General features: G+C 42.8%; 5 protein-coding genes across 13 annotated transcripts; 4 read left to right on the top strand and 1 right to left on the bottom strand.

Moving 5' to 3' along the window:
- myct1a (myc target 1a) lies at positions 1-3,027 on the top strand. 4 transcript variants are annotated; one of them, XM_054761904.1, is made up of 3 exons: positions 1-111; positions 879-950; positions 2,075-3,027. In XM_054761904.1, the coding sequence occupies exon 3, from the start codon at positions 2,104-2,106 to the stop codon at positions 2,608-2,610; it is 507 nt and encodes a 168-aa protein (XP_054617879.1). In that variant the 5' UTR covers positions 1-111; positions 879-950; positions 2,075-2,103; the 3' UTR covers positions 2,611-3,027. The 4 variants fall into 4 exon arrangements, with proteins under 4 accessions (XP_054617879.1, XP_054617880.1, XP_054617878.1 ...); XM_054761905.1 differs by lacking the exon at positions 1-111 and adding an exon at positions 554-790; XM_054761903.1 differs by lacking the exon at positions 1-111 and adding an exon at positions 554-790 and having other exon boundaries at positions 876-950.
- Positions 3,028-3,082: 55 nt separating this feature from the next.
- On the top strand, positions 3,083-9,919 carry serac1 (serine active site containing 1). 2 transcript variants are annotated; one of them, XM_054761899.1, is made up of 18 exons: positions 3,083-3,342; positions 3,956-4,066; positions 4,153-4,189; positions 4,260-4,402; positions 4,820-4,909; positions 5,674-5,709; positions 6,323-6,454; positions 6,522-6,643; positions 6,719-6,847; positions 6,922-7,035; positions 7,105-7,267; positions 7,971-8,121; positions 8,207-8,348; positions 8,419-8,519; positions 8,669-8,766; positions 8,840-9,022; positions 9,097-9,240; positions 9,313-9,919. In XM_054761899.1, exons 2-18 carry the CDS (start codon positions 3,973-3,975, stop codon positions 9,447-9,449), a joined length of 2,016 nt encoding a protein of 671 aa, XP_054617874.1. In that variant the 5' UTR covers positions 3,083-3,342; positions 3,956-3,972; the 3' UTR covers positions 9,450-9,919. The 2 variants fall into 2 exon arrangements, with proteins under 2 accessions (XP_054617874.1, XP_054617875.1); XM_054761900.1 differs by lacking the exon at positions 5,674-5,709 and having other exon boundaries at positions 3,087-3,342.
- A 288-nt stretch (positions 9,920-10,207) lies between these two features.
- On the top strand, positions 10,208-11,024 carry gtf2h5 (general transcription factor IIH, polypeptide 5). 2 transcript variants are annotated; one of them, XM_054761911.1, is made up of 3 exons: positions 10,208-10,300; positions 10,560-10,629; positions 10,713-11,024. In XM_054761911.1, the coding sequence occupies exons 2-3, from the start codon at positions 10,595-10,597 to the stop codon at positions 10,891-10,893; spliced, it is 216 nt and encodes a 71-aa protein (XP_054617886.1). In that variant the 5' UTR covers positions 10,208-10,300; positions 10,560-10,594; the 3' UTR covers positions 10,894-11,024. The 2 variants fall into 2 exon arrangements, with proteins under 2 accessions (XP_054617886.1, XP_054617887.1); XM_054761912.1 differs by having other exon boundaries at positions 10,231-10,388.
- Positions 11,025-11,176: 152 nt separating this feature from the next.
- On the top strand, positions 11,177-13,880 carry dynlt1b (dynein light chain Tctex-type 1b). 3 transcript variants are annotated; one of them, XM_054761908.1, is made up of 5 exons: positions 11,177-11,897; positions 12,066-12,107; positions 12,358-12,481; positions 12,556-12,633; positions 12,717-13,880. In XM_054761908.1, exons 1-5 carry the CDS (start codon positions 11,874-11,876, stop codon positions 12,785-12,787), a joined length of 339 nt encoding a protein of 112 aa, XP_054617883.1. In that variant the 5' UTR covers positions 11,177-11,873; the 3' UTR covers positions 12,788-13,880. The 3 variants fall into 3 exon arrangements, with proteins under 3 accessions (XP_054617883.1, XP_054617885.1, XP_054617882.1); XM_054761910.1 differs by lacking the exon at positions 12,066-12,107; XM_054761907.1 differs by lacking the exon at positions 11,177-11,897 and having other exon boundaries at positions 11,935-12,107.
- On the bottom strand, positions 12,879-22,966 carry tmem181 (transmembrane protein 181). 2 transcript variants are annotated; one of them, XM_054761901.1, is made up of 16 exons: positions 22,588-22,966; positions 21,213-21,316; positions 20,979-21,034; positions 19,047-19,137; positions 18,719-18,954; positions 18,567-18,647; positions 18,361-18,460; positions 17,626-17,756; positions 16,495-16,586; positions 16,365-16,422; positions 16,193-16,295; positions 15,372-15,423; positions 15,204-15,286; positions 14,504-14,593; positions 14,367-14,433; positions 12,879-14,277 (listed from the first exon to the last, which is right to left on the bottom strand). In XM_054761901.1, exons 1-16 carry the CDS (start codon positions 22,713-22,715, stop codon positions 14,193-14,195), a joined length of 1,557 nt encoding a protein of 518 aa, XP_054617876.1. In that variant the 5' UTR covers positions 22,716-22,966; the 3' UTR covers positions 12,879-14,192. The 2 variants fall into 2 exon arrangements, with proteins under 2 accessions (XP_054617876.1, XP_054617877.1); XM_054761902.1 differs by lacking the exon at positions 22,588-22,966 and adding an exon at positions 21,547-22,560.
- Between the last annotated feature and the right edge of the window lie 195 nt (positions 22,967-23,161).

Here is a 23,161-nt window from a genome sequence, read left to right as displayed (position 1 = left end):
TTTTACATGGAAATTGGGCTTGCAGCATATGTTCATACCAACAAGGTTACAAGCTTGTCTGCTTTGATAGATTTCAGATGGAGAGGATTACACACAGTGCTGACTATGCAGGTATCATTGATGACTTGATTTAAAATGCATTTAATGGCCGCCGTGTTCCAGAGTTCCATGTCAGTCTTATCAAAATTAATGTTTTTACTGGCTGCCTGACACCCAGAAAGGGCCAGACGACCACTGACCTGGCAGACTTTGTGGAAAATGTGAGACTTTTGGCTAGGGAACATTAAAAAACTGCCGATGTCCACAAACTCAGGCACACCATTACTAACTATAGTGCTAGTTTGAGTATTTTCTGTATGCAGTGTTGACTGGTTTACTTCTATGGCGTTAACATTTATCAACCCAAAGGAAGTGATAGTAGAGGAAGGGAATAAAGTCAACCCTCCCTCTCGCCAACGCCAGGATCTCTGTCCTGCTTAGATAAGCCTCTCCTGGAGCTCATTTCAAGCAGAAAAGCAGGAAACGTGACAGCTGAGTTTTTCCGCTTCCATAAACAAGACAAGCCGCCAGAGTTTAGCCGCCAGTCCGCCTCTGGGCCGGGTCTCTCGGAGGGAGGCTGACTGACACACATGGAGAGAGAGCGAGAGAGTGAGGGGAGGAGAGAAGAAAGGGAGAGAACAGGAAAGAAGGTCTGCAGAAAGACAGGAAAATCCATTAAGATATAAAAAAAATAGACTAGAAGTTGGGGGGAGAGAAGCACTCAGATGACACTGCAGGCAAAGTCATGGCTGTAAACAACACTAATTTCTTCATGGAAATACTTCAGTCATTTGATGCTGGTGAGTTTTCTACAGTAAACGTTTCTTATCTTTCAGCAGCTCTTTTCCATGGGCTCTCTGAGGGGTATAAATGACAAGAAATATGAGAAACTGCCTCCATTTTTTTACCAGGTAAACATGGAAATGATAATAACAGGTGATTTTTAAACTTAAGTCCACTTTCTGCTTCCTCAGAAGCTGAAAAGGTTTCACTTTAACACTGGAATGCATTGACGAGAAATTGTTTAGTTTTCATAGACATCAGACATCCCAAGCGGGATTTAACCACCGGGTTCTTTCTGCGGTCTCGACCCAAAAGCAACGAAAACAAGTTTGGCTTATTTTCACTGGAGGATTTAAATGCAACCAGTTTGTTGCTGTGGCGGCCTTGGGTGTGCTGCCAGAAATTTTGGGCCCCGTGAAAAAAAAAATCACATTGGGACCCCCCAGGAAGCTGTAGTCGCCACTTCTCTAGTTTTGGAGGGGCCATTGGGAACTTTTCCCCCCTACACAGCGCCCCTGCTGAGGCCTAAATGTCAAAATGACAGGAAGATGCTGTTAGCAATCCTCCAATGTTTTGGATCATTTTCACTTGGATTGGAGTTCATATTTTTCTATTTGTGCTTTTAAAATGCTTGATGGGGAACCACTCCCCTCTTCACTGCCCTAAAGCGCTCCTGAAGATTAAAGCATTCATAAAGAAATCATTCCTCTGGACTCTGTAGAGGAAGTGGGGGAGAGAAGGATGTTGGCTAAGCTGACATCCATCATGGACAACACCTCTCACCCCCTACATGACACTGTGGGTTCCCTTAGCAGCAGACTGTTGCACCCACGGTATAAGAAAGAGAGGTTCCGCAGGTCCTTCATACCATTCATATCAGGCTCTACAACACCTGCACCACCTGAACCGTGTTGTAGTCACTATGTATTCTTTACTTGCGTATCTTGCTTGCTGCTGTAACAAGTGAATTTCCCTGCTGTGGGATTAATAAAGTACTATACATATATACATACATTTTATGGAAAGATCATGTAATTGTTGCACAGAGAGCTTCCAGTGGTGCAGCAGCTTGAGAAAAATAATGAAGAGCTACATGTTAAAAGCAAAGTGGGTCAATTTTTAGTTCTCACCGTGAGAAAGGAGAAAAAAACTTGATGAGTTAGTTAATGTAGAAGGATTTAGGCAGACTCTATTGAGCAGACTCACTGTCCCATACTTTGAACACCCCTGATCTAAATGTCTTCTTTCGTAGTGCCCCTGATCATAGCTTTCTGTGTTTCCATGGCGGTGGGCCTGGTCTTGGGCGCCCTGGTCTACGTGATCCTCACATGGTTTTCCCGACGCAGAGCAGGCTCTGCCAGCATCACGCGCACACCCCCTCGCCAGTCACGTACCGCCCCAAGAAACCACCCGGGGTTCAACCGCAGCAGCAGCCACGACCGGCGAAGCAACAACAGCCTGGTCAGCGCCGCTTTCACCTTCCACCGCCAGACCTCCACCCCGGATTCCCTCGACCCGCTGGGGTATAAGTCAAGCTTCAGGGCCTCCACCTTCCATCCGCTCCTTCACTGCAGCCAAATTGCCCGGGAGGCGGAGGAAGGGAGTCAGACATCGTTGCCTCGCACCCCCATCATGACAACCGCCGCCGACTCAGCTCATACAGCTGCCACCCCACCCCGACGCCACTCCTTTTGGGGGGACAGCGGCGTCGGGGGTTTCCAGGCTACACAGACCCCGCCTCCTGCTTACGAGAGCATCATTAGGGCATATCAGGAGACTCATACCTAGGATGCCAATGGAATGGAGTCCAAAGACTAAAGCTGCTGGTCATACTGTAGCAAAAAATATATATTTAAACAAGCATGACCTGAATGTTACTCATATCTTAAGTAAAAATAACAGTTTTACAATTAAAATTGTCACCCGGGGCTTAATAAACAATCCTGTCCCTTTTGATAATTTAAAAATGCTTGGGAAAAAAGCAGCATGAAAGACTTTTGGAGTTTGCGCTGTTCGGAGCCCAGAGGTTATGGTGTGACTGTAGCTTTGTAATAAACGTAAGCATCCAAAGTATGACAATGTGTATATATTCACATTTTGCATCCTCAATCCGGACCAACTTTGCAGAGCAGAATGCCATTTGTCCCTGAATTAATTCTGATTGTATAATAACAGCTACAAATAATAATGTAGGTTTTTACTTACATGAGGCAAATTAAGTTACTAATTGGGTATGCTGAAGACAAGCATTCGGCTATGTAAAGCAATTTTTTATATAAATACAAAAAAATATGCACAAAATGGCGTTGTCTGATCGCAAATATTTATGTAACTATAAACTTCAATATTTACATGGCAGCCGCAAGTTCACGTGAGAGGCGTGGATTCCACCGATGACGTAGATTCCGTGCGACACCTTCTGCAAAAACACAGCGCCGCATTAGTGGGCGAAACTCTTTCGACTTTTTAGAACTCGTCAAGGCAGAAATCGAGGAAATTTGGCAGTTTGACATCAAAAGAGTAAGTAAGCAACTAGATGAAGTAAACAAACTTGGCATTGAGGAGACTGTCAGACGCGTAGACGCCTTTTAAAGGTCGCTGGCAGGCAAGTTGGATTAGCTCTGTTGGTGTTTAACGCTCGACTATGGGAACGCAGGCTCGTTTTTTCGGTGACCTATTATCTTATTTGAAGGGCTACTCTAGGGATTGATTAGCCACTAGCTGTAGCTACATTTGGTGTTTTGGTTGGGTGTCTCATCCACGCTAGCCTCCTAATGCGAGGCTGTGTTAGCTGTGTATGCCTGTGGGGATAACTGCCACTCTCGCTTCGTCTTTCATTTCATTCTGTTACTTCATCTTCGAATACTGAGGATTCACGCTTGCAAACATAGCGCATCGCAGTTTTAGTAGCTAGGAGCTTTAGCGTAATCACAGAGGAGATTTAGCACAGGACGTTCGTTTTAGGACAATCATTTGAATAATCACAGGTTAGATCGATCGAAAAATCGATTTTGTCGCTACCGTATTTTTGTGTGTCACATTTTGCTAAATTGCTGAATTGTTCATTCGGTGATCTTGAAACATCCAGTAGTCTCGCCCACCGCTCTGGTTTGTGTGTTATTTTTATCCCAAGGGGACAGACAGGAGAAGATGTCTGCACCTGCCCTGTGTTTGATCCGCTGTAGGAGACTGAGTACAGTTGTGGTGCCCGGTCTCAACAAGGTGCTACGGTGGAAGGATTTAAGTGAGTTGTACATCCCCACTGTATTCCAACAGTGTGTTTTTTAGCTTTAGACAACCACGTGAGATTGTTTTTCTGCTGACATCTAGGGAAGGTTGCCAAGGTAACAGGCGCAGTCGTGTTCGGGTAAGTCACCAGTGAAACTTTGACTTGGGGACTGCCTCAATGACCGTGTGTCGTCATCACGCTTCTGCAGAGGCTGCCTTTTTATCACATACGAGGTGGCGGCCCTGGACAAAGCTGTGACCATTGACACGAGTGCCATTCTTCAGGAGAAGTACAAGTCGTACATTTATCTACGAGCCGGTCCCTCGGACGAAAAGGACAACCTCGCTGCAGGTACAGGATCAAAAACGTTTATCATGACATCACAGTGCAGAATCCAGTCCACGTGTAAATATTAGCACCACCAAAACAAACAGTATCATTTGAACTTTCTATCGGTTCAACACAAACTGCGATACGGCTTCCATTATGCTCTTACATTAAAAAATGCTGACGGCTTGATTGTCTCTTTCTTGGGTGTGCACAAAGTTGATTCCTGCTTTGTCCGGGTGCTCTGTGACATCTTCTGCCATCACTTCCTGTCTTTCTTCCTTCCTCTTTCACTGTCTTTCCTGCCACTAGTCAAGGTCAGCTAGGATGAAGTCAACCACCCCCTCTCATGTCAACACATACCAGCTGACATCATTTCAGTTATTATCATGTATACGTCCTCATAAGTTATCTCTTTTTGCGACGTGGCATATTTTCCAGGGCTCACCCACAAGACAAGGAGGGAACTTCATAAAGCAGCGAGACGGTTTCTAGAAATATCCTCACGGCTTCTGCTCCAGTCGTTAGACGGTAAGAAACAGCATGAATGAAACGACAACTTCCCCTGATGCATCCCGGGCTGAATATACCTGATTTATTCATTTTTAAAACGTGTGCATTCTTTTGTCAAGGCTAAAGGAAGGACCTGCTTTCCACACACGCATCCTGTTCTGTGATATGCACTCACCAGCCACAACATTTGGTACAGTGGATCCCCGCACAGTCGCAATCCGGCATTTGTGACCCTGTAAATTTGTGGCTTTTTGGTCAAACAATTCATTTTTTTAATGTCTTGCCCCAAAAGTAGTCTATTTTTTTCTGCAAAAAAAACACATCTCATTCATCCTAATTGAGTAAAAATGTATAAATGCTGCACGTGACATGTAAAATGGACAGCATACATGTACCAGCCCACGATTCGTACATGTTTTTTCACTAAGCGTTGAGACGTCCCCCTTTACATGGGGCAAAGCAAAAGTGAAACTTTCTCTGACATAGTCACAGCGAAAAAAACATCTTGGGGTGGGGGAGCCATGTGTCAAAAATCGTCATTTTTATGGGCATCTCAATTACGTGCGTTGTTTTGCCATTCGCCGCTAAGCCTGCTGTGGAACGGCCGGGGATCTACTGTATCCGTCTAATTCAAGAGCTTCATCATAAAATGCAGCTTTACAAAGATGTTACATTTTTTATATTTAAAAAAGTATAGCAACATTCAGCAATAGTGCATTTTTTATGTACGTAGAGAAGCTGAACATGTGCATTTTTTTTCCATCTTTAAAAAAAAAAACTAGCTGCCAAGTCCATGACACAAAGTCTGCTTCCACAAGGTTTGTAAACTTGTGTGTGGTTCTGTAGCTTCTGTAGGGTCCATGGGTAGAGTAGCAGATGCACTTCATCAAACAAAGAAAGTGGCACATAGTTGTAGATATGTACTGTGTTTGTTAGTGGTGTCACAAGCGAGATTAAAACATGACAAGATTTCTCGTGTCTGGTGGAAAGTAGGCCTGGGACGATAATAAACAAATTTATCACACGATAAATGTAAATGAATTTGATCATTTTGCCGGCCCCCAGTATATACTGGGGTCTGTTTTCCTCGTCTCCCGCCGCCAAGCGGGCAGGAAGAGGGTTCAGCACATTGGCGTGTTTGTTCCACAGAACAACGGCATGAACGAAGTGAGCCCTGTAGTCGGTCATAGAGCCTCGGCGTGTGGAGGCGGGGCCACTAGCATACACAGAGAGTGCAGAAGAGTGGAATGTAGTAGAAATTAAATTGGTAGATCGCAATATATTGTCTAGATTTTCAATATTTTCTCATTGTACTTTTCTTTAACGTAATGTTAAAATCTCGTTTCGTTCCCAATCTCGTGTATCGTCTCGTCTCGTGAACCGAGTGTGTCGCGACACCCCTAGTATTTCTGTATTTCTGTTTTCTTATAGAGCGGCTCAGTCATGTGGATGCAGACCCGCATGAGGTGGCGCTATGGGTCCTACTAAAAAGGACACAATCCGACAATCGGTCTGTCAGAATACAAGCTGTGAAGGAACTTGCAGAGAATCAGCACTGGCACGGTATAACAACGGGCATTATTCACCTAAACGACACAGACGTGAGTTGAATGTAATGTCAACCATGCAGACTACCAGTATCAGACCGCGGCCCAGGTTATAGACCAGAGAACCGCAGTGGGCCTTGCTCGGACTCCACGGGTGGACGTGCGATTCTTCCTGCCTCCGCCTGCACTTCCTGACCTTGATGATGTAAGTGCCGCCATGAAATAGTATCAGCCGGACTCTTAATTAAGACCAGCCGACCATTTGTCCTTAACTTCACAGGGCTTCTCAGCAGAGGACGGTTTGAGGCAGCTGCTGGCCTCTCTGCCGCAGTCTGAGGTGGACAAGTGTGTTCAGTATTTCACGTCGCTGGCCCTCAGAGAAAGCACCCAGTCGTTAGCAGCACAGCGGGTAAAGAGGACATGAAACGGCGTGACAGAAGCGATATCTTGTTTATCCTCAGCTCATCAGATGCTTTGTTGCAGGGCGGTCTGTGGTGCTTTGGTGGCAACGGGCTGCCCTACGCCCAAAGTCTCACCTCTGTCCCCTCTGAGAAGGTGGAGTCCTTCTGCCTACAGGCCCTAGTCCAGCACTCCAAGGTCAGATCAACGGAACGACCCGAATTAGGTAACCACATCAGGTATTAACATTGGCTTCATGCCCTGCAGGTTCAGAGCCACTGTGACCACATAGTGTCCAACGGGGGTCTCCTGCTCCTCCAGAGAGTTTACCAGCTCAGGAGAGACTCCCAGAAGATTCAGAGGAACATTGTGCGAATCATCGGGAACCTGGCGCTCAATGACAGCGTTCACAAGGCCATCGTTCAGTCGGGTAAATCTCTTGCGTCAAATTGTACCATAGCGCTTATGTTTTGAAGCTTTTCTGTCAAATGATTAATTTTTTTAATCAGATTAATCACAGTTTTCAAAAGAATTAATCACCATTTGCAACTATGCCTGAAATATGCCCGTGTTTACTGTCTTTTGTTAAAAGAAAGATAAATGACAGGACAAGATCATATAGGGCCCTATGATTTCGGAAACAGGATTGCGGAAATGGCCAAAAAAAAAGGAATCAATGGTTAGACGGGGAATCTCGTGGAAACTGATATAATGTCAGTGAAATGCTGTCATCATGTGGAGAAGGAACGTTTGTGGGGGGAAGTATTTCCCTGGCGGACTGCTCAATCGAGGCTGAATCTCGTCACAAACACTGACCCGCCCCCCTCCCGAACTACATGTCGAAACGGCAGCCTAAAACACCGGAGAAAGTTGACGAAAAAGCTTTGAAACTCCTCCCTTAGGGAGAATGAATGGAAGCTAGCTGGGTTAGCTTCGTTGAGCAGCGCATGCTAGTCGGCTCAGGCCGTGTGAGTGTTGTTAACGTAAGCAGGCCGACGATGTCCGCTTGCGTATCATTAAAAAAACTCTTCCGTTAAGAACGTAAATGGAATTGCACTGGTGACTACGTCTTCCTTAACCACAAGCACGGGCATTGCGGTTTATAATGCCATTTTGTTTTGACCGACCTCAAGGGTGGGTGTCGGTCCTGGCCGAGGTGGTGCAGTCTCCTCACGTCATGCAGGCGTCCCATGCAGCCCGCGCCCTCGCCAACCTGGACAGGGAGACGGTGAAAGAGAAGTACCAAGACGGGGTCTACGTCCTCCACCCGCAAACACGTGGCAAGTAGGAGAAAACACTTTGGTCGCTCTTACTGTTTTTTTGTTGTTTTTTTTTTATTTTCAAACCAACTCTTTGACTTCAATTGCAGCCAGCCAATTAAAGCAGACGTGCTGTTCATCCACGGTATCCTGGGGGCAGCCTTTAAGACATGGCGCCAGAGGGACAGAAGTGTGTTAGAGGAAGGGAACAATACAGACTGCGGGGATGATTACACTGAGTGTTGGCCAAAGGTAAGTTGCCATACGACTCCCGTGTGTCCTGTTGGTGATGATTGTTTGCTCATTGTCCTTTCATTGACAGTCATGGTTAGCTGCTGATTGTCCTCATCTGAGGGTGTTATCTGTGGAATATGATAGCCACCTCAGTGACTGGATGGCCAAGTGTCCCGCCGAGAATCAAAGGTCAGGAATACTTTACTATGAGTGCATCACATGACCTGTGTATAGTGGTGTCAATGCTGCGTCATACTCTTCAGTTTAAAAAAAACAACAAAAAAACACTATTTGAAGAAACACAGTAGCTGATTGTTTTCATACTTTTCTCTCCGCAGGAAGTCCTTGGCCAGCAGGAGTCGAGAGCTGCTCAAGAAGCTAAAGATGGCGGGGGTTGGTGACCGGCCGGTGGTCTGGGTAGCTCACAGTATGGGAGGTATGCCGCGTCTTTGTGAGGCTTGTGTTCCAACTACATCCATGTTTGACATGTTTCTTCATTTTCCTGTAAGGCTTGCTTGTGAAAAAAATGCTGATTGATGCCTCTGAGGACCCAGATATGCAGGAGCTGCTCAAGAACACCAAGGGCATTTTGTTCTACAGCGTCCCTCATCACGGCACCTTTATGGCAGAATACTCTGTAAATGTCCGATATCTCCTCTTCCCCTCCATCGAAGTCAGAGAGCTTTGCAAAGGTTAGCAATTAAAGTCCGAAGTTTATGTAAATGTTCTTACGACGCATGCGACAAATTGATGTGCTTTAATTAAGACTCGCCAGCACTGCGTGACCTTAATGAGAACTTCTTGAACATGGCCAAAGAGGAAGAAATCAAGGTACTAAGCTTTGCAGAGACGCTGCCCACAAACATCGGCCCTATGATCAAGATACTGGTGGTGCCAGCACAGTCGGCAAGTAAGTAAGACGGGCGTGCATTCAAGTCAACAAAACAGACTCCTCCTAACCTTGCCCGGGTTCTGGTTGCAGATATCGGCATCGGGGACCTGATTGAAGTGGATGTGGATCATCTGAGCATCTGCAAGCCAGAGAAGAAGGAGTCATTCTTGTACAAACGCAGCCTTCAGTTCATCCGGGAAACACTGCAGAGCGCCATCGGCCATTGACGACCACTGTTAGCATAGAACAAACATACTTGAACCAGCATCCTTGCCACACATTTTCATAAATAACCACAAATGTCATCATAGTGTCATGATAATTAACATGACTAACCAGTGAAGAGTTGCTAGTTGTAATAGTAGAAAACTGGATGCTTATCTCTCACTAATTTAATATTTGAAAGTTGATCATTACACTTTGCGTAAACGGTGTGCACCTGATTTTATTTTTTCCATCTAAATTAGACCTACCAGCTTATTTAACACCAAAAGTATTATTATTATAACATTGATGTACCTCGCAGTGTTTCAGATCAAAGTTACAGATTTGAATTTTATTTGTGTATTTATGCTTTTTATTGTTTCCTAACATCGTCTCTCAATTGATGCCTGACTACTGAATGGAATTATCTGTTTTTTGGTCATACATTTCACAAGATGACAATAAAATGTTTTGGGCTGGAGGCCTCATTTGAGTCTTTGTTTTTGTATTTTTTTTTTTATGAAATTATCAATAAATTGGCCATTGGCGGACCTGGCTACCAGCTAGGGTTACGTGTTAGCTCTTTATAGTGTATTTCTTGACAAGTCAAAGCAGAAGTGCACTCTTAATTTATTTGCTTGTCACAAGTAAATTCCCACGTTTTGGTTTACAATTTTAAAACACTGACATCACGTATTTTTCTCTAAACTTACCTCTTGACAAATGACTGTGTCATGCGTCAATAAACACCCACATACAGAAGCGCATGCGCAATAGAGCACGTAGCCAATTGCCCCTCAACAGACGCCGTACGTCAACATCAAAATGCAGCAGACAAGCTAGCGTTACCGCGTATTCGATGATTATAGTCTGGGTTGGTCAAGTACATCAGTTTCAATCAATCAAGAACTTTTGTTGCTATAGTTAGTTGATGTGCTGGTGCTAAACATTAAAATATCGAGGTAAATGTTTTAAATCCGGAGTAACATCCAGTGGCTAACACTAGCTTTGTATCGTTATGGAGCTACATTGTCGAACTAGGTTCACGTGCACTGTCAGTTTTTGTGTATGTGCTGTCTTTGTGCTGAATGCATGCTATATTTCTAATTGAATATTATATTTTTGTCTAACAGGTCACTTCAATGATCTTCCAAGTTAGCCAGTCAACATGGTCAACGTGCACAAAGGTGTCCTTGTTGAATGGTAAAAACAACACCTGTCAAAATGTTGTCTTTGTGAGCATTTTGTTTTTTAAATCCAACATATATTTAACCTTCCTTACCCAGCGACCCAGCCATGAAACAGTTCCTCTTGTACCTGGATGAAACCATGGCCCTGGGGAAGAAGTTTATCTTGAAGGACTTGGATGACACACACGTGTTCATCCTGGCAGAGGTGGTCCAAACCCTGCAGGAGCGAGTGGGAGAGCTGATGGACCACAACTCGTTTCCCATCACCCAGAAATGAGACTTTTTTTTATTTTTTAAAGACACATCCTCTTTGTTTTGAGCTTCTGAGTATTTTCTGCTTAGTTTATCTTGATAAGTAGACCCATACCTCTTTCTCTTTGCATCATTAAAATGGTGAAATGAACATTATCCTTTTTCTATGCCGCTTAACTGTCCTCTTTGGGGTCACAGGTAAACTGGAGCCTATCCCAGCTGTCTTTGGGCAGGAGGTGGGGTACACCCTGGACTGGTCACCTGTCAATCATAGGGCACATACATATAGACAAACAACCTTATATTCATTCACACCAATGTACAATTTAGAGTTTCCTATTAAACTAACACGCTTGTTTTTGGTACATAGAAGGAAGTACCTGGAGAAAACCCGCACATGGGGAGAACAAATGCCAGACTTGCTCCAACAGAGACGCGAATCCGAACCTCTCATATAATGTATATAATTACACACAAGAGCACAAAAAGGAAAAAAAATAGGCCTGTAGTGAAGGACGGGGGTGATAACTTTTTCAAGGAATATATTAGGTATGGGGTCTAAAGGTGAGATTGAACGATGTATTTAAATCAAATCGAAGACATACTTGTCAATTTAACAAGAAAACTGCACGGCAGCGAAAATGGCACCACTTGTCGACAAATACTTCAGTTATATTAATCACGAAAGTTAACGTAGTGTGCACAGCGTTTACGTGGTCGACATCGGCGGATATAAGTATTGATGACGTCGATATTAGTCAATTAGTTCGACGCTTCCCCTTGATTACATTATATTGATGACTCATACATTAAATGAGGCGAAGTAACGTCATTTCAACTGATTTAACGGACACGTATTTGCTACATTCGGTGACACAATGTAAGCTTTGTTTAACATAATCGATTCGATGCGAATGGTTTTATTGTGATATTTATACTTTTATTGTGTGGAAACCATACCGGAAGTTTTGCTCTCTAGTTGCGCTACTTCTTTCTTTGCACACCATGGACGAAATCGCAGAAGATGAAGTGAGTGACATATATTGATACAGTATAACTTATTTGCAATTACACTTGTGCTACTGTCTATTTATAACCTCCATTGCCTCAAACCGAGAGCGAAAAGTGTTTTTCCACAGTGAACGCCAACAAATGAAACGATGGTTACTGCACTCTTTAATTCTGTCTCACCAACAGACTACTTTTGTCGTGGAAGACGTGACCAAGCTAATAAAAGACGTAAGTGGGATAAAATAAAATGTCCAAAAATACAATCAAGTAACAATCTTATTGGGTTTTGTTGCTATGCTACAAGCTAACCGGTAGCTATCTCGTGTTTAGCTAGGTCTAGGTTGCTAGGATACGGTAACCACGAACGGTTACTACGTGAACGCAATTGGCTATTGAATTAAAAAAAAACGCGTGAAAGTGGTTGAATTCGTAATTAAAAGTACATTTTGGACTACAAGTGTGTGTTGTCGTGCTGTAGTCCATAGAAACAGTCATTGGAGGACACACATATCAACACATCAGAGTGAATCAGTGGAGCACCGGTATCGTGGAGCAGTGCCTCAGTCAGCTCTGCAAGCTTGGAAAGCCCTTCAAATACATCGGTTTGTGCTTTAAAATAAATCACCTTATGGCTTCGGTGCTATTTTAAAGACAATTGGTGTTATTTTCTTTGAAGTCACCTGTGTCATCATGCAAAACAACGGGGCGGGTCTGCAGACGGCCAGCTCGTGCTTCTGGGACAACTCAACTGACGGTACATTATTGTTTCCATTACGTTATACTTTACTGTAATGGGGGATTATAGTTGCCTAATGCGCATCTTGTCTTTTTTGGCAGGAAGCTGTGCGGTGAAATGGGAGAACAAGTCCATGTGCTGCATTGTCAGTGTTTTTGGCTTGGCTATCTAAAAAAACAATGTTTGGCCATATTGGCTATATTACCATTTTTGTGTCATGTGTAATCAAATATAATTCTATCAGTTAAAAAAAAAGCTTAATGTGCAGGTTTTATCCAATTTATTTGAAACACACCAGGACCCACAAGCTCATGAAACCACCCAAGGCTACACTCACACTGAAATACCTGTACATGTTCAATAAATTGACTCCTAAAAAGGAAGTTTGAGTATGTCAAGGGAAGGCACCACGTTGATGTGCCTTCGTAAACGTCTGACAAAACAAAGGGTGGTAAATGTTTGGCATGTTGGTGCAAGGAGAGGAATATGTTTATATTGAATAGAAAGGCAAAGATGTCTGGCCAGTGGTTTAACCATAATTATGTTCAACATGATACTTCAGTAGTAGATACAAATCCTGTACAGTATGAAATGTTTTCTAACAAATAAATAATAAAGCCTCCACAAGTGCAATTACAAAAAATGTGTTCACAGAAAGACACATCCGATTCTGCCACCACATTGTCATTTTTAAAAAAACATCAAGCGCAAATGTGGCTTATAAATGGAGCTTTGGCACTTGACATGATTTACAGTTCAGATGTGGCCGCTGCTTTTTAATCCCAACCATCAAAGTGCTTTGGTCAAACTTGGCAGCAGCTTGGAATGACCGACAGTACGGAGATATCAGTAGTTTAACAGAAAGGCATAACTACAGATTGGCTGTACAAGTACATGAAGGGAAAAGCAATTCCCAGGTTAATATTAGCAATTTTCCCCTTCCTTTGAAGGTTTTTTGAGTGTTTCAGAGGAGAATTGGGGCCACAGAGAGAAACAAACAGAACACTCCTGATTTTGCATTTTGAAGCTCTACTTAGTGCAAAATGTAAATTCTTCCAATTTTTCAACTGGTCTTCAAATCTTGATGAGGAGTGTATTAAATAAAATAAATAATAATAATGCTAATTTTTTGAGAATACAATTCATATTCTGAATACTACAATTTACAAACAGCAATAAAATTGTAATATAATAATAATGTGATATTCTGTCAAAAGTGTGATACATTTTGCAAGAATATAGCTGTAAGATTACAAAAAATGTTTACGTGGTTGAAGTGAAATAAAATATTAAACCTGTCTTCCATGAAAAATTGGTTTTGAACAATAATTTAATTTTCCCTTTCGAGTGCGGCGCTATTACTCCATGGCGATGAAGAAATGCTGGTTGTGCATGGAAAGAAAAGTACGTTTTGAGTGGTGGCACGCCACCGTTTCCAGTGAAATGACAGTACATTCTGGAGAAGTGGTCCTTTTTTTAAAAAATAAATTCATATACACTTGCAGTGTATAATTTGGAAAATACGTCTTATTTACACAAACGACAAATTCTTCGGTGCGTTTTCCAGCCAAGTCCAATCAGTCACTGTCGCTCTCGTCGTGGAAGTTGGTGGTTGCTTTAATTGCACGTCCATTTTGTAAAGCCATTTCCTCATAATCGCTCCTTTAAAAAAAAAAAAAAAAAAGGACAAAGAAACATTCGTCGTGTTGACATTGCTGCCCACTAAAGCAGGAAATTGACTGAACACGTACCCATATATTACGTCATCGTCCGAGTCGTTCAGCATGGAGAAAGCGGGATTATCCTTCAACTGGGAGTCTGACAGAACACATGCATCTATCAACAGCGCACTACTACGGTGGACTTGAAGTGGTGGGATACAACTTACCATAAAGGGCATTGTTGGAGGGAGAGTAGACGAACGCTAAAGTGTACAAGTAAAAGTTGAGGAGGCCGTAAAAGGACAAAAACTCGGCTGGTAAGTCTGGAGTTAAGGATGCCTTGCTACTAAAGATAAACAGTGCACATTCAAAGTACATCTTGAGGCTGTTTATTATGCACAAGTGACTTTTTAAGTGATGTTCTCGTGGAGAAAAATCTCTCCAACACGTGTTTGCGCCGCTTTTGAGCGGAGGCTTCACTGCACATCTTTAAAAAAGGCTGGCGCTCTGCTAACTATCAGAAGCCGGGAGCTGTAAGCTTGATCGTCTTCTTCAGCGAATCAGCTAACCTAGCAAGACGTTGCTGTTAAAGTGCGAGTGTAATGTTAGCACTACGCTAGTGTCTTGTGTCCTGCTGTCCCACTCCTTAATGTTATGTTGTTGTATGCGAAACATGGCATCTGTTACTTTGGACTAGTCTAGATTTACGGTGTACACGTAAAACGTGGATTAAGTGCACAATCACACTTCTTGCAGAAACACACACACACAGACACACATGCAGGCATGGACAAACACAGCTCATTAGCATTAAAGCTACAGACATACAAATCAGCATGTTAGCGCAGTCTAAATTCCGGCATCAACACACTTCCAATACACCGTTGTGTGAAAAAACAGCATAAAGGGCGGCCTTTAAAAGGATATAGTTTTGATAGTTGGTGGACAACTCAGCCACAAAGTTGTCCTGGAGCGCCTTGGCACCAAACCTCAAGTAGAGAATGACCAAGCTGGGATACAAACGGGAAAAGTAAGGGCATTCCAGCCTATTCTGATGAGCACTTTTAAGGTTGCAGCATTTGCATTATAACACACCTGATGGCGAGCACCACTGATGTCAGCGCGGTCAAAAACTTGAGCCGCAGATCTACACAGAAGTTACACAGTCCAACATTTTACACAAAAATAAACCGAGAACGTTGCACAAACATTTACTTAGCATACCTAATGTTACGTAAGGAGAAGGAATAATGCTGCTGTTGTGACATCATTTCAACTTGCAAGAAACGTTTGTTCTGGCAATCACGTCCATTACTGACACCAAGTGGCCAATGTAGAATACTACAGTCACAATTAGAATGCTTCTTCTGCCGTGTATTTGTGTTTTAGTTCACCCATCCATCTTCTATGCCGCTATATCCTTACTAGGGTCGCGGGGGTGTGCTGGAACCTATCCCAGCTAACTTGGGGCACATATAGTCATTGGGGACAATTTAGAGTCACCAATTAACCCAGCATACATGTTTGGGAGAAAAGCCAAGCACGGGGAGAACATGCATGTGAGATGAGAACATGAACTGAGATTCGAACCCAGACCTCCCAGATCCCCTGCCTGTGTGGCCAACATGCTAACCACTAGGCCACCGTGCGGCCCTTTAGTCATTTTTATGCTTGGAAATGCTTAATTTAGGCCAAGAATATGTAGAATTTGCTTATATGTGTCGGGGTTTGGTTGTTTTTACTAATAATAGGCCGTATTCAACCACAAAAAAGCAACTATTTATTAATTCACATTTGAAAAAGCGCGATAGACCAAGGGCGCAATGTTCAAACTGCAATGTAGCAAAGGACAGCTGTATTTCCATTGTTGCTATTATAGCATTAGAGTTAAAAAGAGGTGTGGCCATGCGTGATACCTGAGTAGGGCATGTTCTTGAGTTCCGAACAAGCTCTGACAATGAGGAAGACCAAGTAGAGGACGTACAGGACGACCACGATCAGGAAGAACACCTTCATGCTCTGTAGAGTCGATGAAACAACTTTCATTTGTGGCATCATGACAACCGCTGACCTCAAACAGACGCTCACCTGAAAGTTGTGTATGTCCACTTTATACTGGTAGGTGGGGTCTTGGAGTTCATTGACCCTAGAAGGGGAAGAGCCGGTATCGTCACTGCTAGTATGATTCACCGGCGACAGCTCAAGAGGACAAACTCACGTCTGCCATATGCCCAATATGACGGCTGAGAGCCACAAAAGGCCCACGATGACCAGCTTCAGCAGGTAGAACGTGAGGCATCTCCTCTCGCCCTATGGAATCAAATCACACACACACACACACACACACGTTAAACTGGGTTGTAATGAAGCCGTTGATGAGCAGCGATAACACACCAACACATGTTTAGAATTAATAGAAGCACAGTTGAATTAAACAATAGAAGCACTGTTGCTTGAACTTTGTACAGACAGGTTGCTTGTCTTCATCTGTCAGCTGCAGCTTGCTTCACTTACAAAGCACACACACACACACACTTTACTTTTATGCTATTGTAAAATTATATTTACATTATTGTATTTTTACATGTATGCTGTAATTTTATATATTTTTTTTACTTAATGTAAATATATTTAAATAAGTAAAAATTGTAATATATAAAAAATATTTTTACAATATAAAAAAATGTAATTTATAAAACATATTTTTACAATAATTTTATTAACATTTACCGTTGTTTACGCTAAATAATATAGTAATATATTAAAGTAAAAACAAAATGAATATTACTAACAAAAAAACTGTGATGTAGACTGACACGACGGAACCAGATAGAACAGGGCCGCACCATTGATCCATGTAGGGGAGCGGTCCCACCCCTGCTAGGGTGGAACCCGAGTGTAGGATATTGCTTGGACTCTTATGGTGGATGGGTTTAAGCCTCAGCACTGACCTTTGTGACATTTTCCAGACAATTGCTTCTTTAAAGATTGAAAATACAGAAAAGTGTGTTCAACTGATCTCCGTCCATCCATTTTCTATGCCGCTTATCCTCACTAGGGTCGTGGGGGTATGCTGGAGCCCATCCCAGCTGACTTCGGGCAAGAGGCGGCGTACAACCTGGACGGGTCGCCAGCCAATCACAGGAATGTGGGAGGAAACCGGAGTACCCGGAGAAAACGCGCACGCACGGGGAGAACGTGCAAACTCCACACAGAGATGCCCAAGCGGAGATTTCGAACCCAGGTCTTGGCGATCTCCTGACTGCGTGGCCAACATGCTAACCACTCGGCCACCGTGCAGCTCCTCGACCGCCCCCCTCCAGATAAACAAAGTGGAAACGTTTCCTACCTGAACGCGGATGCCGTGGTAGACGCAGAGCCAGAAGAGCAGCAGGGCGCATAGGAAGAGAGCCTGAAAGAAGTCATCCAGCATCCCAGGAAACCAGCTGTTCACCAGGAAGGATAATGGAAAAAATGGATCTGCATGACAAAATAAAAACATGATCGTACGTCACTGTTCATTTTGACATACTTGACCTCATGGACAAAAAAAACTAAAACTCAGCAAATGTGGAAAAATAAAGCAAAAAGGCATAATGTCACTTTAAAAAAAAGCTAAAATGTTCACACTAATAACTAATAAAAACACAAAGATTTGTCTTTGAAAATATGTATAATGTTGTTTTTTTATTATAGTGTGTGTGTATATATATATTTTATTACAACTATCCAAGGATCGCTTTGATGGAAATAGATAAACAAGCAGACGAGAAAAATACTATTATTATTATTATTATTATTATTATATATCATCATAACAGTGTTTTATTTGGTCTCAAAAGATGTTGACAATAATGTCTTTGAGCATCGTCTTGAGCATTTGTGGGACAACGACACCTGCTTTGTTTGATGTGCTTGCCTGGTTACTATTTTAATTTCCAAAGCAGCCCATTCAGGCAGCAAGCCCAAATAAATTGCTCCCCTGGCTAATATACACGTACTGTATATTGCTTCAAGACGCACGCAACATATAGTAACCTTACCAAAACCAAAATGGAGGGCGATATAAATGAATGCGGATTACCGTTGTACAGCAGCAGCAGAGGCAGTAGGATGGCCATCCACTTCTGCTCAATGCCCCAATCCCTCATGGAAAACTTTCTCAATGAGTGCGCAAAAAGACACTGGAAGAAGAAAGGCTCGTGTTAGAACCACCGCCTTTAATCCTGCTTGAAGGTATGAGGGTGCTTGAGGTAATGTCAAACCAGCTTCATTACCAAACGCACTTACCGTAACCACAAATGTCAACACCACGAAGACAAAGCGGAACCAGATCTCCACTTGGGAAAAGGTGGGATTGTAGGTTTTCCACTAGACACACATGTTACTTGTTCATCGCAAAGCAGGGCTCAAACGTATCGACAGATTGTGTGTGCACTTACCACAAAGTTGACCTTAAGATTGTAAGTGATGTTTTCAAGGCCCTTGAAGCCGACCTTGACCTTGTACTGGTTGTAGTTCAGGAAGCCCAGATGCAGCACGATGATCTCGTCACACTTCTCGCCGCAGTGTAGCGTTCTTGATTTGCTGTGCATGTTGTTGATGCGCATGACGCTGGCGTCCTGCACCACCCCCTTCAGCTCCACGTTGATCTCAAAAGGCTGCTGGAAGTCGCCCACTGCCACAGAAACAACAGCAAGCAGGTCATTCTCCGTGTCAGGGCTTTTGTGAAGCGTGTTGTTGCTACGGTTTCTTTTGATGTACTCTTACCATTAATGTGTTCAGCCTGCATCACACAAGTGAGCCACAGCTGCTGATGATACGTGGTTAGAGGCGGGGAATGTAAGTTGAAAGGCCCAGTCTGCAAAAAATGACATTACTACATGTACTTGAAATAATAGATGAATAAAACATTACTTAATACATTGGAATAGTATGTGGGCGTATTAGGGCCACACAAAAAAAAAATCATAACACCACAAAGAAAATTGTCACTGCGATAACATAATAAGCTCAAAAGAAGAAGGAGAAATGTGTGATATTACAAAAACGTCCAAATGTTACAAGAAAAAGAAGTTGTAATGTTGGAAGGAAAAAAACCCTGTGCTTTCATGAGGAAAAAGTCTGAATTTTATACGGCAAATGTCACATTTTTAAAGTCATACTAACATCATGAGGAACTAAGTGATATTTTTGCAAAAATAAAGTTGTGATGCAAGAAAAACAAAAACCAATGAGAAATAAAAGCAACAATTTCAGGGGGGAAAAGTCATAATACATTGAAGAAAAAGTCAAATTTATACAATTACAAGTAAAGATATTTTGAAAATCTTATGCGCATATGTGCCCTGCGATTGACTGGTGGCCAGTCCAGGGTGTACCCCGCCTCTCGCCCGAAGTCAGCTGGGATAGGCTCCGGCATACCCGCGACCCGAGTGAGGATAAGCGGCAGAGCAAATGAATGGATGGATGGATCTTATGAGCAAAAAGTCACAATTTTACACAAAAAAAGTAACATTATGAGAAAAGGTTGTAATTTAAGTGGACTTGTATGAACTTCAATTTGTGATAGCAGGACATAAACATAACTGTGCTTGTACAAACAAATGGGTGTCATGCTTTTTGGTAAATAACTATCAAAAGAAAACAAGGTCCACACGGCTGAAAAACAGAAGTCCCCCCCCAAAAGTCATAACCACACTGAACTCCAAAATGCACAGATGCCACCGCCCTCCCCTTGCCCCCCCACACACACGTTCTTCCCTCTATCTACAAATGTGCAATACCAAATATGACTGAAACACATCATACCACTACTTATATTCATTAACATATCACCCCAATCTTACCTTTCTGAACTAATATTTTATTGTACAGGTATGCTGTAAATGTGTACATAAAGTGTACGGTGTATATATTTTTTTCTACATTTTTATCCATCCATCCATCCATCCATCTTCTTCCCCTGATCTGAGATCGGGTTGCGGGCGCAGCAGCCTAAGCAGGGAAGCCCAGACTTCCCTCTTCCAGCTACTTTGTCCAGCTCCTCCTGGCAGATTCCGAGGTGTTCCCAGGCAAGTTGAGAGACATAGTCTCTCCAACGTGTTCTGGGTCTTCCCCGAGGTCTCCTACCGATCGGACGTGCCATGAACATCTCCCCAGGGAGGCGTCCGGGAGGCATCCTAACCAGATGCCTGAGCCACCTCATCTGGCTCCTCTCAATGCAGAGGAGCAGCAGTTCTACTCCGAGTTTCTTCCGGATGACAGTGCTTCTCACCCCATCTCTAAGGGACAAGCCCAGCCACACTACAGAGAAAACTCGTTTCGGCCGCTTGTACCCACAACCTTGTCCTTTCAGTCACTAGCCAAAGCTCACGACCATACAGTAGGTGAGGGTAGGAATGTAGATTGACCGGCAAATTGAGAGCTTTGGCTTTCAGCTCAGCTCCCTCTTCACCATAACGGACCGATGCAGAGTCTGCATCACTGCAGACGGCGCACCAATTCGCCTGTCACTCTCGCGTTCCATTCTACATTTTTACCTTTACATACGTGTCTGCACAGAGAAGGAGCTGCTTCAAATCTCATTGTACATGTGTATAGTGACATTAAATGGCATTCTATACCATTCTATATTGTAATTTAACAACCACCACAATGGTTTGAACAAGTGTAGATTTTTTATAGACCTTCTCATCTTACCTTAACTGAGACGTTCTTGGCAACGAACTGCACCTGCTCAGCAAGAATCTTGGGACCTAACAAGAAGTCATGCAAGAAGCAGCAAAGACAAGTTCATATTAGATCACCAACATGACAACCAACTATTAGCATGCGTTGCTGAACTATGGATGCAGGCAGTTTTATCACTCTCTACCTCTGTATGTTGTTAACTCAGCACTGTTGCTGCATTGTCATTCAGTACAATACCCTTACCTGCAATTCCAATGAAGACTGTGAGGCCGAAACAAGCGAGGAACACCACGAACACCAACACAAAATGCCTTTTAGACAGAGTGTACAGACGCATGGGCGCCAATCTATGTGGGGATAGATGTTATACAAATGATTCAACTTATTAAAACTACAAGAAACGGTCAACCTTGGTTAACAGAGAGCACCAGTAGCCTGTAAACGCCAGGTACAATACAGGCATGTCGACATACATTAGCTTACACGTTAGCTTCCGCTAAAAGTAGCATATGGCATAGTTGTCACGCTTACTATTCATACATTTAATGTGTGTCCGCTTAATAAATTCAACACTTACGGCTCCATTTATCCAGTTTGAACGGCCGTTTCGGCGGTGAGAAAAGCACTTGTGACAACATCCGCGAACTGCAACACGGAAGTTCAACGTCATCAAAGGGGGTGGGGTGACCGGGAGAGAATTTCGCGCATGCCTAATACAATGAAATGGCCACCAGTGATCTCGGCTCTTTTTAGAGAGATCGGTCTTTTGTCTCGGCTCACTAAAAGAACCGGCTCTTTCGGATCCCAAGTGGCTCCCCGTTTTTTTATGTTGTCTTAAATTAATTTATTACCAAATTATGTGTAATGTGTAAAATTAATTACTAATGTAAAAATACATGATATCAAATGTTCATTATTATTTAAATAGATTTATTTAAACCTCAATGAACAGCTCCAAATATACATTAAGTTACATTATAAAATACAACCCATCTCAATAGACAAATTAGGTCAAAATAGGTTCAATATTCTCATGCAAATTTCTCACGAAGTATAGCTCTAAGACCACCACAGCGTGTTTAACCCCGCCCAGAGACGCAGCCATACATTTTGACCAATGACATTCGCCTTTAAAAGAACAAAAGGAGAGGAAAAAACTAATCGGCTCCCATTTGGCACCGAACGACGCGAAGGGCTCCGGCCGCTCATCTCAAAGAGCCGGCTCTTACAGCCGATTCTTTCACGACCGACACGTCACTAATGGCCACCATTTGATTTGGGCTTTTTTTAATTCTAGCGCAGTGACTGGTGATCGTATAATGACGTAAAAAGGTTTTATTCTATTTCGAAAAAAATATGTAAATGTATATTTTGTGGTCCAGCACACACTTGGTAGGTACAAAATGAATTACTGGGCCTGTATTTTGTATTAAAAAGGATAAACTGTACAACACTTGACATTCATTTTATGGTCTGTCAACAGAGTTTTATTTCCTTTTTTCGATCGTGTTTTGTTGAATAATACTCTATTAAAACAACCTGGGGACAAATACCAATACATAAATGAAATATATGAGCTAAATAGCGAAATGGCATTGTGTGTGAGAAGGTGGCGCACCTGTAAAACCGATCATCTCGATAAGGTGTCAGGTCCTCCTTGAGCTCGTTGTAAGCCTCCTGTACTTTCCTGCAGAACTGTTTCAGCTCGCTATAAAGGGGATTTTCCAAGTAGTCAGTGGTGTCCATTATTCCACCGTGTCGAGTGAATGACAGAAATAAAAATGGCGATGGGAGATTGGGAGGGAAACAAGCAGCAGACACAGGAAAAAGCACAAGGACAACAAAATGGTTCGTCTGCAGTGCTGGGTTGTTGAATTGAGAGTGCAGCCAAAGCGGTTTTGTTGTGTGTCTGTTCAATGGTGGAGGAGAGAAAGGGAGGGGGAAAACAATTAGATCAAGTGCGGGCGGAAGCTAATCTACAAGAAAGGTCACGTGACAAGAGTTCAGCACGGCGGACAGAGGAATAACTGCTTCTGATGACGCCACCGGCCTCCCTGACACCTTTGCTTGAAAAAAAAAAGTTCCTAAAAACATTTTTTCAAATCACCTCTGGGCGTCCAAAAAAGTAAAAAAAAAAAAAAAAAACTCAAAAAAATCGAAAAATAATATTAAAAAAATAGGACCAATAATTT

The sequence above is a fragment of the Dunckerocampus dactyliophorus genome, chromosome 19 (genome assembly GCF_027744805.1).
Source record: "Dunckerocampus dactyliophorus isolate RoL2022-P2 chromosome 19, RoL_Ddac_1.1, whole genome shotgun sequence".
NCBI lineage: Eukaryota > Metazoa > Chordata > Actinopteri > Syngnathiformes > Syngnathidae > Dunckerocampus > Dunckerocampus dactyliophorus.
Note: the sequence above shows the minus strand (reverse complement) of the source record. Positions and strands in the feature narration are given on the sequence as shown.

What these genes read in the sequence shown, in the direction of transcription:
- myct1a (XM_054761906.1), top strand. Translation starts at nt 785, where the DNA reads ATGGCTGTAAACAACACTAATTTCTTCATGGAAATACTTCAGTCATTT. An exon ending in ACTTCAGTCATTTGATGCTG is followed by an intron (nt 840 to 2,074) that starts GTGAGTTTTCTA and finishes CTTCTTTCGTAG; the next exon opens with TGCCCCTGATCATAGCTTTC.
- serac1 (XM_054761899.1), top strand. Translation starts at nt 3,973, where the DNA reads ATGTCTGCACCTGCCCTGTGTTTGATCCGCTGTAGGAGACTGAGTACA. An exon ending in TCTGCTCCAGTCGTTAGACG is followed by an intron (nt 4,910 to 5,673) that starts GTAAGAAACAGC and finishes AAAAAAAACTAG; the next exon opens with CTGCCAAGTCCATGACACAA. An exon ending in CACTTCCTGACCTTGATGAT is followed by an intron (nt 6,644 to 6,718) that starts GTAAGTGCCGCC and finishes TTAACTTCACAG; the next exon opens with GGCTTCTCAGCAGAGGACGG.
- gtf2h5 (XM_054761911.1), top strand. Translation starts at nt 10,595, where the DNA reads ATGGTCAACGTGCACAAAGGTGTCCTTGTTGAATG. An exon ending in AAAGGTGTCCTTGTTGAATG is followed by an intron (nt 10,630 to 10,712) that starts GTAAAAACAACA and finishes TTCCTTACCCAG; the next exon opens with CGACCCAGCCATGAAACAGT.
- dynlt1b (XM_054761907.1), top strand. Translation starts at nt 12,021, where the DNA reads ATGAAACGATGGTTACTGCACTCTTTAATTCTGTCTCACCAACAGACT. An exon ending in TGACCAAGCTAATAAAAGAC is followed by an intron (nt 12,108 to 12,357) that starts GTAAGTGGGATA and finishes GTCGTGCTGTAG; the next exon opens with TCCATAGAAACAGTCATTGG. An exon ending in AAAGCCCTTCAAATACATCG is followed by an intron (nt 12,482 to 12,555) that starts GTTTGTGCTTTA and finishes TTTTCTTTGAAG; the next exon opens with TCACCTGTGTCATCATGCAA.
- tmem181 (XM_054761901.1), bottom strand. Translation starts at nt 22,715, where the DNA reads ATGGACACCACTGACTACTTGGAAAATCCCCTTTATAGCGAGCTGAAA. An exon ending in CCAAGAACGTCTCAGTTAAG is followed by an intron (nt 19,138 to 20,978) that starts GTAAGATGAGAA and finishes CATTTTTTGCAG; the next exon opens with ACTGGGCCTTTCAACTTACA. An exon ending in TGGACATACACAACTTTCAG is followed by an intron (nt 16,296 to 16,364) that starts GTGAGCGTCTGT and finishes TCGACTCTACAG; the next exon opens with AGCATGAAGGTGTTCTTCCT.